At 42.7% G+C, this 12911-nt stretch overlaps 1 protein-coding gene across 10 annotated transcripts in view; it reads left to right on the top strand.

Moving 5' to 3' along the window:
• The window catches only part of LOC116039585 (zinc finger protein Aiolos-like), a 67587-nt gene extending 56380 nt beyond the window's left edge, over positions 1-11207 (top strand). For 3 of the 10 annotated variants that reach the window (XM_036000686.1, XM_036000684.1, XM_031284476.2), the window contains exons 3-10: positions 1262-1334; positions 2219-2284; positions 2628-2738; positions 4833-5252; positions 6839-7006; positions 7469-7585; positions 8454-8567; positions 9957-11207. In XM_036000686.1, coding sequence (XP_035856579.1) covers positions 2233-2284; positions 2628-2738; positions 4833-5252; positions 6839-7006; positions 7469-7585; positions 8454-8567; positions 9957-10597 — 1623 coding nt within the window. In that variant the 5' untranslated portion in view covers positions 1262-1334; positions 2219-2232 and the 3' untranslated portion in view covers positions 10598-11207. Of the gene's footprint in view, positions 1-1044; positions 1069-1261; positions 1335-2218; positions 2285-2627; positions 2739-4832; positions 5253-6838; positions 7007-7468; positions 7586-8453; positions 8568-9956 lie in introns of those variants that run through there. The other 7 variants (XM_036000690.1, XM_036000691.1, XM_036000688.1 and 4 more) reach the window with 5 other exon arrangements.
• Positions 11208-12911: the final 1704 nt, after the last annotated feature.

The raw sequence follows: 12911 nt of genomic DNA, 5'->3' as shown, positions 1-12911 counted from the left end.
TGTAAATGTCTTATCCAGTTTTTTTCTTCAGGAGATTTTATGCCTGTATTAGAGAGAGATGACAGAAAATGAGGTGGAAGACAGATGGGGAATGACAAGCACACCACATCATACAATTAGGGCTGGGTACCGAATTCAATACTTTTTAGGCACCGACCGAATTGCCTCTAAAGTATCAAGTAACAAATTCCTCGTCATTCAATACCCAATTTTAATAACCTAGGGAGTAAATCTCATCAGAGTGAGTGAGCCAATAAGCACGCAGCATGCTTCTACCAAGATCTAATAATGTTTGTGATTGGCTGTCTAACGTTACATGTAGACCTACTAGAGGCAGGCAGGAGAAATCTACGTTACCACAGAGACAGGGCTCACGTAGTAGGAGCTGAAAAATAAATACAAAGATTTGTGCCTTAATGTGTAATGTTGTAATTTTTGTTTTGTTTTACAAAATTGGGATCGAAAAAAGTATCGTTTAGGAACCGGTATCAAAGCCACGGTATTGGTATCGGTACCGGTATCGAACATTTTTCATTTTTTCATTCATTTCATCGAATTATTTTTTTGCCCTTAAATTGAATGCCTAAAGGTTTAAGATGTGGGCCTGGTTATATTAAAAACAATTCTTTGTACAATACATTATTACATTACACTTACCTTTTGTACAATATATTATTACATTACACTTATTTGGCAGATGATTTTGTCCAAAGCAACTCAAGTACATTAAATTTTAAAAATAAAATTTAATAAAACAGGAACAAGAGCTAGATGTCATTAAAAATTGGACATGCAACCCAAATAAATAACTGAAAATGGCTTCAAAGAGCTACAGTACAAGTGCTTATGGTTTCTAAAATTGTGTACAGACTTACAGTAGTTTATTGGTTGGGCAGAGAAAAGTTGGAATGAAAAGTGGCTTTCTGGTTTGGCCACAAGATGGAGTGATAGCTCCTTAAATGCAAACAAGTCAGGAACCATGTGGACTGCCTGAATTGATATAGAACCCATAATCAGGTCTTTGTTTCACTCCTAAACGTATGGCGCTATAGACTCTACATGTTTATGGTTAGTGAAGGAAGGTTTATGTTATGATCATGGAAACCGTAAAGGAGTGATCTAAATCATTGGCGTCGCTACTCTGCTGTGTGAACATGCTTTGGTCTTTGTTGCTCGACCTTGTTCAAAAATAACTTCCTGTTCCTTTAAGGGATCTCTCCAAAAAGTTACCGTAGTGACGTTGCGTATATTCCATATTCAGAGAAAGTCCAGTGGCGGAGTGTGGAATCTCCTACTGCGAGAGCAGTCTCCTCTGGGTGCTGAGCCAAAAGCAGGTCAGATCATTTCATCTTTACTTAAACTTACTGTTATCTTCCAACAAATTCTAAAACCCAAAAAGTACCTTGGAATTATTTGTTACGTGTAGACATGTGCTTCTCAATTTCATTTTGACCGTGTGAGAAAGTTTGTTTATTGCTGTATTTTGCTCACTGAATGTGATGTAAGAGTAGTTACAGCTCTCTAAATGATGAACACGTTTCGAAGTAATACAGTTTCTATTCTTAATACAGTTGCATTTGTTTAATAAATTGTAAAAGCATTCATACTCTGGGGAATTTGTATTAGTTTAATAAAAACGGATACAGGGTTTCCAAAGTGGCTTTTGAAAAAGTGCACAGCTTTTTATTTCCTAATATTCCTCACTTTTCAAACTTTGGCTACCAATGTTGGAGTCTCACTGGCTGTTGGCTTTGAAAGCGCTTTTACACTTCTCTCCTATGTACAGACCTGGCAGGAAGTGCATGTGCAGTGAACATCATCTCTTTCTCATAAGGCTAAATGTAGTGACGGGGTCGAGCAATCAACCGTGGGCTTTTACCCACATTCTTTTTTTTCTAAACTTCTTTTTATGCTGTCCAACCAACAGGAACAGTGAGATGCAAGTGTCGCTTCTATTTCTTCACATGCTTAGTAGAAATAGTAAGGGTGGCTTTTAATAGTGTCAGGAACAGTCACAAAAGTTATATTAGTGTCAAATAAAAAACAAATGCTATTTTTATTGTGTTAAAGTGCGAAGTGTTCTCTCTCTCTTTATTGCTCTGTAAGCCTAGATCTAGTTGTGAAAGCGCCATAAGGAGGAATGTGGCCCGACCTGATTAGACTTATTTGGAATCCAAACTATAAGTCATTAACCAAATATTGTAATTCCTTTCCACAGAACATCTTTTCATCATGAACACAGACAAAGATCCTGAATTTACCGCCCCAGAGGGAAACAGGATGGGTGAGTATCTAATTCCCTGTCTTCAGTGTGAAAGTGTACGTGCACACAATTTCTCCACTGCTGCCACCATCCTGCCCTACTGCACTGCCTGAGCTCACCAGACTGTAGTATTGAAAGCTGAAGCTGTATATGTGGAAGGGGGTTAGTGCACGCTGCAGTCGGCAGCAGACCATAAGTTGTCTACGTGCCTGCATGAAGTGTTCCTGCACATTAATTGTTTGTAAATGGGGTTTTAATATTCCATTTTTCTGAGAGAGAACTGTGGTTTACTGGTTTGAAGTTCTCCGAATGAAACAAGAAGTAACACAATATATTTGCAAATGCACCATGTGTCACTTTTCAGACATCTGTAGTGATGTCGCAGACGCGAAGCCACAGGAGGAGGAAGAAGAGAGGGAAGATAACTTATTCAGTGAGAATGGAATGCAGTGTGCTGAAAGTGTAACGGACCCACGTACGTACCACCCCCCCCCACACACACACACACACACACACACACACACACACACACACACACACACACACACACACGTGCGCGCTTGACATCTTTCCATTACGCTTTGTATTTTAGCCATCAAGCTCACACCGCCTATCATCTTACAATGACTTTTTTTTGTCCACGGACATTACAGTACACAAACAGTTGGAAAAGTGTGAGGGACGCTGCCACAAACCCTGAGCCTAAGGAACTAAAATAACATTCTAATTGTCTAATCTTTTTCTATCTATATATTATTTATCCTAAGGGTTTGAATAGTTTCATATACCAAAATGTGGTAGAATTTTCTCAACCCATAGGAACAAGGAGAGTTTTTTTTCATATGACGGGCAAGTAATATTAATAATACAACTTTTTTGGTATAGCACCTTTGAACACAAATCAATGCACATACACATATACACACCATTGTAAAGGACAGTGCTTGAAGTAAAAGCCATTTGTCATCTAAGGAAAGGCATCATGGAGGTCTTGGCTGCTCTAGTTATCCTGTGGTGTAGTTATAGGCACCTTTTTTGTGTGTCTCCTGCGCTGGTGCTCATCATGAGGTTTCATTCAGTGCAAAGTAATTAGCAAATAATAGTCCCACTTTGATTTCACCTGCTTTCAACAGGGTTAGGATGGAGTTAGAGCAGGAACCGGTCAAGTCCAGTCTGCTTTGGTTCCTCACTGCAGTGCCATGTGTTGTATGATAACCCATACATCTTGATTATGTAATGTGATATGTTAACATTGTCAGATGTTATGGGTTATTGAGTGTGGAGATGTGTTTACTTAGACTCCAGGCCTTAGTCACTTGTCACTTAAAAGAAAATGAACATGCCCCAAGCGTACATGCCTCCAATTAATTTCTGACTGCCACCCATCTACCCCATTGGGTGCACTTCCTAAAGCCCTGCTCTGCGTCTGCTGCGCAGCCTGCGGTTGACTGCTCTGAGACCCTGGACTCTATATCGGGCCTCTCGGCACTCTGCGTGTGCAAAGTTTCCATAGCACCTTTTGAGCGCTTTCCACAATACAAGGCGCTGCTCTTCAGCTCATCACCAGTCACCGTCAAGACCACAGTGTGGTTTCTGGATGGAACTGAGTACGCTGGGTTTGGTTGACACTTAGCAAAAAGGCTAGGCGAGAGGCCTTGCAAACCAGGCCTCGGGTCCACAGTTGTGGTGTTGAGAAATTGACATCCTGTATGGTGTGGATTCTGTGGATGTTTGACCTACTTTGACCAAGGACTGAGAAAATGGCCAAGAAAAAACAACAGGGAAAAACTTGCATTTGGTAGAAATGAACTACCGTAGAATAAGTGCTCTGCTGGCTGATGGAGGGATATTAAGGAGGACCTGTGGTGCAGATTAACGCTGGATTTGGGAAGCTTCTCAGCATCGGTGATACAGGCAATAAACAATCAATCTGAAGTCTCTTTTGAAAAGCAGGATGAGGAATTGGCGTTATCTGTGCGAGGCGCCTACTGCGTCTCTCACCTGCCCTGGTTCTAGTTTCTGTGTATTCAGAGGAAATGCCTTCCCCCTTATCTCGAGCACACATCTTCTGAATCTCTTTGTGACACCAAACACCGGCCCAAATTAAGCTACCCTACACTTTGGAGATGTGCTAGTACTAATATCAAACTATCAACTATAAATACAAATGTAGAAGTGAAGATGTGACAGCATCTCGCAGTCTGGTTGGAGTGGAGTTTCTTTTAGCTAATTTAGTGCCTTATTTGAAAGAGAGAACAAACATCAACTGTTTTATATGTACTATACATCACTCCATATGTCCCATCTCTGTAAATAGGTGCTTTTTTAAAAATCACCTTTCAGGCACTTCATCAGAATCAGAAAAGCCTTTATTGCCACAGTAAGACACTTGCGTGGAATTTGCCTTGGTATTTAGTGCATACATAAATAAACAAAGATATTGAACATTAATAAGAATAAAAAAATAAATACTGAAACAGAAGAAATATAGACAAATATGTGTTTACATCACATCCATGTCACTCCAAATGTATTCTTTGCTTCTCCCTTGCTTCCTCCTTGCTTACAGTAGATGCGATAAAGACCGAGGCAGAGGAGAATGAAGACAGCGAGCCGTACCCCAAGGCTGAAAAAAAAAGAGAGATTGCACTAAAAGAGGAAGCCGAGGGGGCCAGCGAGGACGGGACGGAGGAGGGATTTGATGGGGAGAGGACGGAGGAGGACGATGATGAGGAGAGGGACGGCGAGGGCGACGAGGAGGGAGACGGCCTGAACGAGCCACAGGACCTGTCGCTGGCGGACTACTCGCGTTACGACAGCGCGGCCCTGCCAGACGCACACGCAGATGCCGCTGCCGGTGCTGAAGGGACCTATGTGCCTGGAGCCGGGGGCCCCCGCATCCAGGCGACAGGCAAGCTCAACTGTGACATCTGTGGCCTGTCCTGCGTCAGCATCAACGTCCTGCTGGTGCACAAGCGCAGCCACACGGGTAAGCACAGGAACACAGCCTGAGCACATCACCTCAAACACAACACGGTTGCGCAATCCTCACTCTCACACTCGTATTGACTAGGTCAAGATGTTATGATCCAGTAACTACGATTAAGGACGCACAAGTCTTGACTTCATGACGCATGTGCCCTAACCAGTGCTACAGCGACAGCAAGAGGTTGTGAAATATCCTCTATTGTTTTTCAAGTATGCAGCCCATGCAATACCTTAGCGATTTGTGAATAGATCAGCAGGTGAACTCATCTACAGCCCTTATTTTGCCCTGAATAATGCAATAGCTGACTTATGTACATGATACATGCTTCGAGCAGAGCAACTCTCTGGAAAGTCAGCTCATCATCTGTTCACATGTGGTAATATTTGTCACTGTGGAGAAAATTAGAGTTGTTGTCAGCCACATCTGAACACATCACCTTTGAACAGACAACGTTGAAAAAATTGTCTTGTAGAATAACGCCGCCTTCAGATGGAACTCATTAGGGCGTGTTTTCAACATGGGAACTTGTGCACAATATGCTTGGCGTTTGTGTGGTTTGAGTCGTGAGAACATTGCTTCTAGGTTCCTGACAATGAAAGGATGTTGCCTTGTTCCCTTTTCAAAGATGGTGAATGATTCTGCTTATTTCTTTTGCAATTCACTGTAATACCAGGGGCAAGAAAAGGGGTTAACAACTAAAGTAAATTATATATATATAAAAAAAAAAAAAAAAAAATAGTTTATCTTTAAATGAACGATCAAAGCTATGACAAAATGTCCACTTCTGAAGTTGTGAATGCCACATCAATGTGTTGTTGTTGCTAATTTTATCTCCCTGCATTTAGATAAATTGGTCTTCAAATGCCTAAATAACGCTGCTCCCCCCACCCATTTGCAAAACAATAACAAGACAGCAGAGTGGTACCAGATCCACCACCCAAGCAGCGTTAAAAGGCAATTGTAGTAGCCCTTTCCGTACAACATCATTTTCCCAAACTGCCTTTTTAGTAAAAGGGGCAAAATTATGGAACTCTCTGCCAGACCACTTGAAATGTATCCCAACATTAGCCACCTTCACAAAAAAAATTCAGGAACAATATTGCTCTCATATTTAGTTTTTACACTGTGCTCTGTCTGTATACTTTCTTTCCTTTTTCATTTCATCCCATTTTATTTCATCTCTATCTTATTTTTAATAATGTTAATATGTATTTTTATTTTTGACCAAAAGCCCTACTAGGGACAACACTATGATGCATACATCAGATGACGATGATGATGATGTTTTTTGTATCTGTCCCTATCTAAATAAACCTTTATTAATAATAATAATAATAATAATAATAATCAGTAAATCCACAGTCAAACAATTCCAATGAGCCCAGTAAATTTGCAGCAACAGATCATTAAACAATCATCGATCTTTCACGTAAAATCACAAAATGTTGTGCGATCAATAAGTTAAAAAGCGAATGTCATTTTAAAATGCAGAAATGTTTTTATATATATATATATATATATATATATATATATATATATATATATATATATATATATATATATATTTATTTTTTTTACTCCCTCAGGTGAGAGGCCCTTCCACTGCACTCAGTGCGGAGCCTCCTTCACCCAGAAGGGAAACCTGCTGCGCCACATCAAACTGCATTCTGGGGAGAAGCCTTTCAAATGCCCCATGTGCAGCTACGCCTGCCGTCGACGCGATGCTCTGAGCGGGCACCTGCGCACCCATTCTGGTACCAGCCAGCCACACACTCTCTCACATGTGAAGCTGATATGCACTGATACTGTATGCACCTGTGTACAGTATCACGTTGGTTGGTTTCTCACTCCTTCATGTCGGCTTCTCACTCCTTTTTGAATCTGAGGTCTGCTGAGCCTGCATTGCTTTTCCAGTAACAAGCTGCCTGGCACTCTCACACGGTCACACACACACACACACACACACACACACACACACACACACACACACACACACACACACCATTATGACATCTTACTCATTTACCACTGGAAACTTACTCATTCACTTTCAGTTCACGTGTTTTACCTGCAGGCACGCTGCAACGTCTCTAATGTGCACATCATCACTTTTGTATGAAACCGTGTACTTAAGGAAATAATGCTCGCTGTTCCATTTTAAATGGTGTTGATGTTTTTGAATGTCTGTGTTGATTCACTGAAACTCCTGCTCACAGTAGAGAAGCCGTTTAAGTGCAACCACTGCAGTCGCAGCTACAAGCAGCGCAGCTCCCTCGAAGAGCACCGAGAGAGGTGCCATGTGTACCTTCAGAGCAAAGGTCCCGCCGAGAGAGGTGAGCAGACAGCACGCACTCGTCTCAGCGCCACTCTCTGACACACGCTTCATCAGCAACGGCTTTGAAAACTCCCAACAAATGTCTTCACAGGACACACAAAAGACACACTTCACACATGCACATATAACCGCTAATAATCAGACCACTGTGTGCAGTCTACATAAACTCATTTGCACAATTATAGCTGTTATTGCTAACAGATCCTGTTTTTATAGCCTCGTTAAGTTAATGAGCTTATGGCTGTTACCCCATCATTACAGCTAAATAGGTTATGGCTGCTGTGGTGTGGAGGCACAGCGTCTGAAGACCGCTGCAGCGGTAAAAGGGAAGCCAAAATGATTTAGGGCAAATGTTTCAGCCCAGCCACTCGACACACGCACACACAAAACACATACATCATCTGTGTCTATAACCTTCTCTCTCCCCCCACAAAAAAAAATAAAAAGCCATTTTACATACTGGCAGGACAGTTGCACGGTTGCAACACACAGACAATGCTCTGCTTCTGTGGTCACCAAATGTCGTAAGTTTATGCCTGATAGTGCCGTAGTGGTGAGGAAGTACATCCTCATCCTGTGGTCTCCTCTCCTGCACTGGTGAAGTAAAAAACCCACCAGAAAGTGAGGTCAAAGGAGCTTGTGATCTCAAATTAATAACTCATTCCTCTCAGAGTGACTCAGCTTCTAGCAGCTGGTGTGTTTTGCAGGATTTTTTTTACTTCACTTTATAGCTTCAAAAGCCCTGATAGGTGGACAGTTGCAGCTTAGTGCACTCCCTTTTATTTCTGATACAGTGCTGCTTGATCGAGAAAGATATCTTCATTTCCTTTTTTGCGCTTACTTTCTCAATCTCTCTTGCTGTCAAGCAGAGGACAGCCTGACATCCAGGACTCAGATGGGCACTGAGCGTGCTCTGCTGCTCGACAGGCTCGCCAGCAACGTAGCCAAACGGAAGAGCTCAATGCCACAGAAGTTCACCGGTAAGAGCAACACAGACACAAACTTACCAACACAGACACGAAGAGGCTGAGTAGAGGCACTGACCTCAAGCAGACCAAAGAGAGTTGTCATTTTAAAGCAGGTTGTTGTATTACTTTAGATTTATACGAACGATAATGAATGCCTGCTTTTCGTTAGCTTGATATGTTTATCTACTTAATTGCTACTTGATATCTTTATATCTGTATATGTCCACCTGTTTACACTACGCTGCTGTCTGTTTGAAAAATGTTCACACCATTTGTGCTTTTTGCTGTGCATTTATGTTTTACATAATGCAGAAGTCATGTTTTGTAGATGATTTCAAGTTGTCTGTCTAAGCTACTTGTTTGTCTGTCTGTCTGACTTTGCTGGCCTTCATCTCTAACTCTCTAACATCTCAAACAGGAATTAAGGGCAGACCATCTGCCTCATACAGTACCTGCACACACACCAGAGTGGTCACCACTGTCCTAAATTCTCTGCGAGAAATGTGTCATAGGTGGGTATTGGTAACCATGCATGGTTAAATAAATGGAAACATGTAAAAAAAAAAAAAAAAAAAAAGAAATGAGAGAGAAACATGCACAAGTTCTCAATTTGATAACTCACTTTGTATCTTTTGATTCAAACTCGGATAATTTTCCTGACTGATGAATGATCAAAAGATATCAGTTTCAGTAAATGGCTGACTTTAGGGGTGCGCGCGCACATGCACGCACACACAGACACACACACACACACACACACACACACACACACACACACACACACACACACACACACGATTTTCAATAGTTGGCTCTCACCTTTCTAGTTAACCCTAACATTGGGTTGTAGTTTCGCAATCAAGCCTCAAGCTGCTCGCAAAACGAGGCGTATTGGCAAAAAAAAAAAACTCCTACATCTCTCTATCCAGTTTACAAATGAAGTGAGATCTTTCAATATGACAACCACAGGGGGAAAAGAGAAGTAATGTCTGCAACCGCAGAGAGAGAGAGAGAGAGAGAGAAAACAGGCGGGAGGCGAGAAACGTGAGCAGGTGCCTCTCTGTCTATTCTTCTGTGGTGCAGCTGCACTAGAGGCCTTCGTCTGCGTTGTCTGCTTCCTCTCAGCCCTCTGTCCTCTCATGCCTCGAAGCTCTACTGCTGGCTCAGGATACTCTGATGCTGTAAAGCTTCTTCTGTCCTGTGAACCTGGCATGCTAAGGACCCCTTAGGGTCCTGTAAGGACCTCTATTAGGTCTTTTTTCCATCTGTAAGCAATAACTGTTCTTACTGCTGCTTGCTGCCTGTGGTATTTCTCTGGCCATGCTGTTGGATGTATGTAAGTATGTGAAACGTCTTCCTGCGGAGTCTTGAGTGCTCTTTCTTCTCATGCTGCCGGTCTAGGCGACAACGGCGTCTGCCTGGACCTGAGCTTTAACAGGGATCTGGTCTACGGAAGTGACATCAAGGACCCTCCGCCAGGCTCCCCGGGGCCCGACACCCACCATCAGCAACAAGCCATCCTCACAGGGCCAGACAGCAACCCAGCTCCCTCCCGCAGGCCCTACCCCATCCAGTTAAGCCGCAACGACATCAGCCCCATGGGCCTCACTAACGGCCACAAGATGGGCATGCCGCTCCTGGGCCCCCCTCATGCCGCCCAGCCACCCCTCGGCATGGACTCGTTCCACACTGACGGCTCCCAGATGTCACAGCCTGTCATGTACAGCTTAGGGCACCTGCTGGGGGGGCTGAATCATCAGAACGGCATCCCTCACCCACACGCCCAGCCCATCCCCTTGTCGGCAATGGAGGCTTTACGGGTGGTGCGGGCCGACGGGGAGGGCGGAGCGCTGCCCGGGCCGGTGTACCCCTGTGGCCACTGCAGGGTGATCTTCCTGGACTATGTCATGTTCACCATCCACATGGGGTGCCACGGCTTCCGGGATCCGCTCGAGTGCAACGTATGCGGCCACCGCAGTCGGGACCGTTACGAGTTCTCTTCCCACATAGCCCGCGGCGAGCACCGCCTAGAACTGAAGTAGCTTTCATTCATGCTTGCGCACACACACACACACACACACACACACACACACACACAGACACACACACACACAGACACACACACACACCCACACACCCACACACACACATGCTCAGACATTTAACACTGTATGAGCACACAAATAGATTTACTCATATAAGTAGCTGGTAGTATCAGAAATGAAAGCATGAAGTAGCAGCTATCTCTCTGTCTTTTGTGCGTGCATGCGTGTGTGTGTGTGTGTGTGTGTGTGTGTGTGTGTGTGTGTGTGTGTGTGTGTGTGTGTGTGTGAGAAAGAGAGACATTGAGAGAGACGTTATAGGAGTGTGACGGGTATCAGTTTTCTTAGTCATACTATACTCATCTGAAAAGATGGCCTGTAAAGTGTTAATGGGGGAGTAATTCTACTTCCTTTTCAAACATACATTTGTACTTAATGATCCCTGCTGCAGCCACTGTTTATATCATATAACCAATATGCCACATATACATTCAAATGTTCAACAAAGTAGCAAAAGTGAATGCATTTGTTGTGTATCTGCTGTTGGTTTTCTTCTGTTATTTGTGTAAAGGTGTAAAAATAAAAGATAACCTCTCTTTTCCTCCATCGCCCATAGACCTGCACCTTGTTGAGAGAAGTTTATCTTCTCTTAAAAACACTTGCCAATTCAAGACTGCAGGAGAAAAAAAAAACTATTATCTAGAAGGTCACATGTCTCCTTTTAGGCTGTGGTTTTGAGAGAAGTGCATTTCACGGCTTCAAAAGACATCACTTCGCTCTGCACCATGTGTTGGTTTCTCACTCCTGAATATTATACACTCCCACAAGTTATAAAGGCTCAGGGTTTTGCTGAGACGTTTTTGTCACAAATAGAAGAACGTGTACAGTGTGTGTATATATATATATATATATATATATATATATATATATATATATATATATATATATATATATATATATATATATATATATACGTAGAAAGCACACATACTTACACACATGAGTAAGCCTAAGGAGGACAGGGGTAATTGGGGATATAAATGTAATTCGAGGTAGGTCTAAATGAAATGTGTGGTGCAGTTAAAACACCTAAAGATTTTCTGAAAGTATATTAAAGCTGTTATGTTACATTAAACCAGCAACAAAGAGGATGAGCCTCTGCAGTATCTAAAACTGGTATGATCTGAAAATCAAGTGAGCGCAAATGCGAACGACACTTGTTGTGAGATTGACTCCTAATTTCATCACAGGATTTAGACATCGATTCTTCCCCAGATGCTGAGGAAATGAATGTCAATGGATCAGAAGTGTCCTTCACACCAGCGTCCATCTGCTGGGGGACGTGTGGTACTGCAGGACAGTGAAACGATGTCTTTTCCTTAACACGGTATCGCTCCAGAACAGTGGGTCCCAATAATGGTTTCTAGGACCCGCTGGGGGCACTTTAAAAATGGTACAGGGGTCCCAGACTAAATGAAGAATAGCTTTATGTAGATACTCTTTCTTTAAATAGAAGAAAGATCAATGAGGAAAATGTGTAAAAATGGTTTAATCGATAGCTTCACTCTTCCCACCTAACTCTCACTTCACCCACAGAATAGATGGTAATACATGATGTCTGCCAGTAAAACTGCACATGTGGGTATTTATCTGTGTGAGGGCAGAATTTAGGTTCAAATTGAGGGTTTGTGGGAAATTTTGATGTGACAAACTTCAGGAACCTCTGCTGACAGCTAAATCGGTTTCTTCTAAGTGTATTGGGGAAGTTTAGGTGAACACAACAAAATGGGCTCTGACTAGCCTCTAAGTCAGTGCATTGGGCTGTGTGTGTGTGTGTGTGTGTGTGTGTGTGTGTGTGTGTGTGTGTGTGTGTGTGTGTGTGTGTGTGTGAACGTGGATGTACTTCACCCACATGTCAGCGCAGGGACTCGGTCACGCCTTGCTGCCTTCAGATCAGAACAGGGTGTTAGCTTCATCCAGCTGCCGCCACGCTATCTGGCCTCTCCATCAGTGCCAGTTCCCTTTTTCTCTTTTTGGGGTTTGAAGAGAAGTGACACTTGTGAGGCAAACTGTCATGACAGCTTCATGTCCATACATCAGATTAAAAAGCCCAGTCATCCATATAAAAAAACAAACAGGCGGCTGCTTCTCTTTTTCTTCTGAGTATTTTGTTGAGTAAAAGGGCAAATTTTTAAGGCTAAAATTGAAGTCAGGGTAGTTTGTGGTAATGTAGGAGGATATAAAAAAAAAACAGTTTAAGGACTCATAGAGAATATGTTTTGACACATCACCTCTGAACATAAAAGAACCATAT

This window comes from Sander lucioperca, chromosome 4 (genome assembly GCF_008315115.2).
Source record: "Sander lucioperca isolate FBNREF2018 chromosome 4, SLUC_FBN_1.2, whole genome shotgun sequence".
Lineage (NCBI taxonomy): Eukaryota > Metazoa > Chordata > Actinopteri > Perciformes > Percidae > Sander > Sander lucioperca.
The sequence above is the reverse complement of the archived record's forward strand: the minus strand, read 5'-3'. Positions and strand labels throughout refer to the sequence as shown.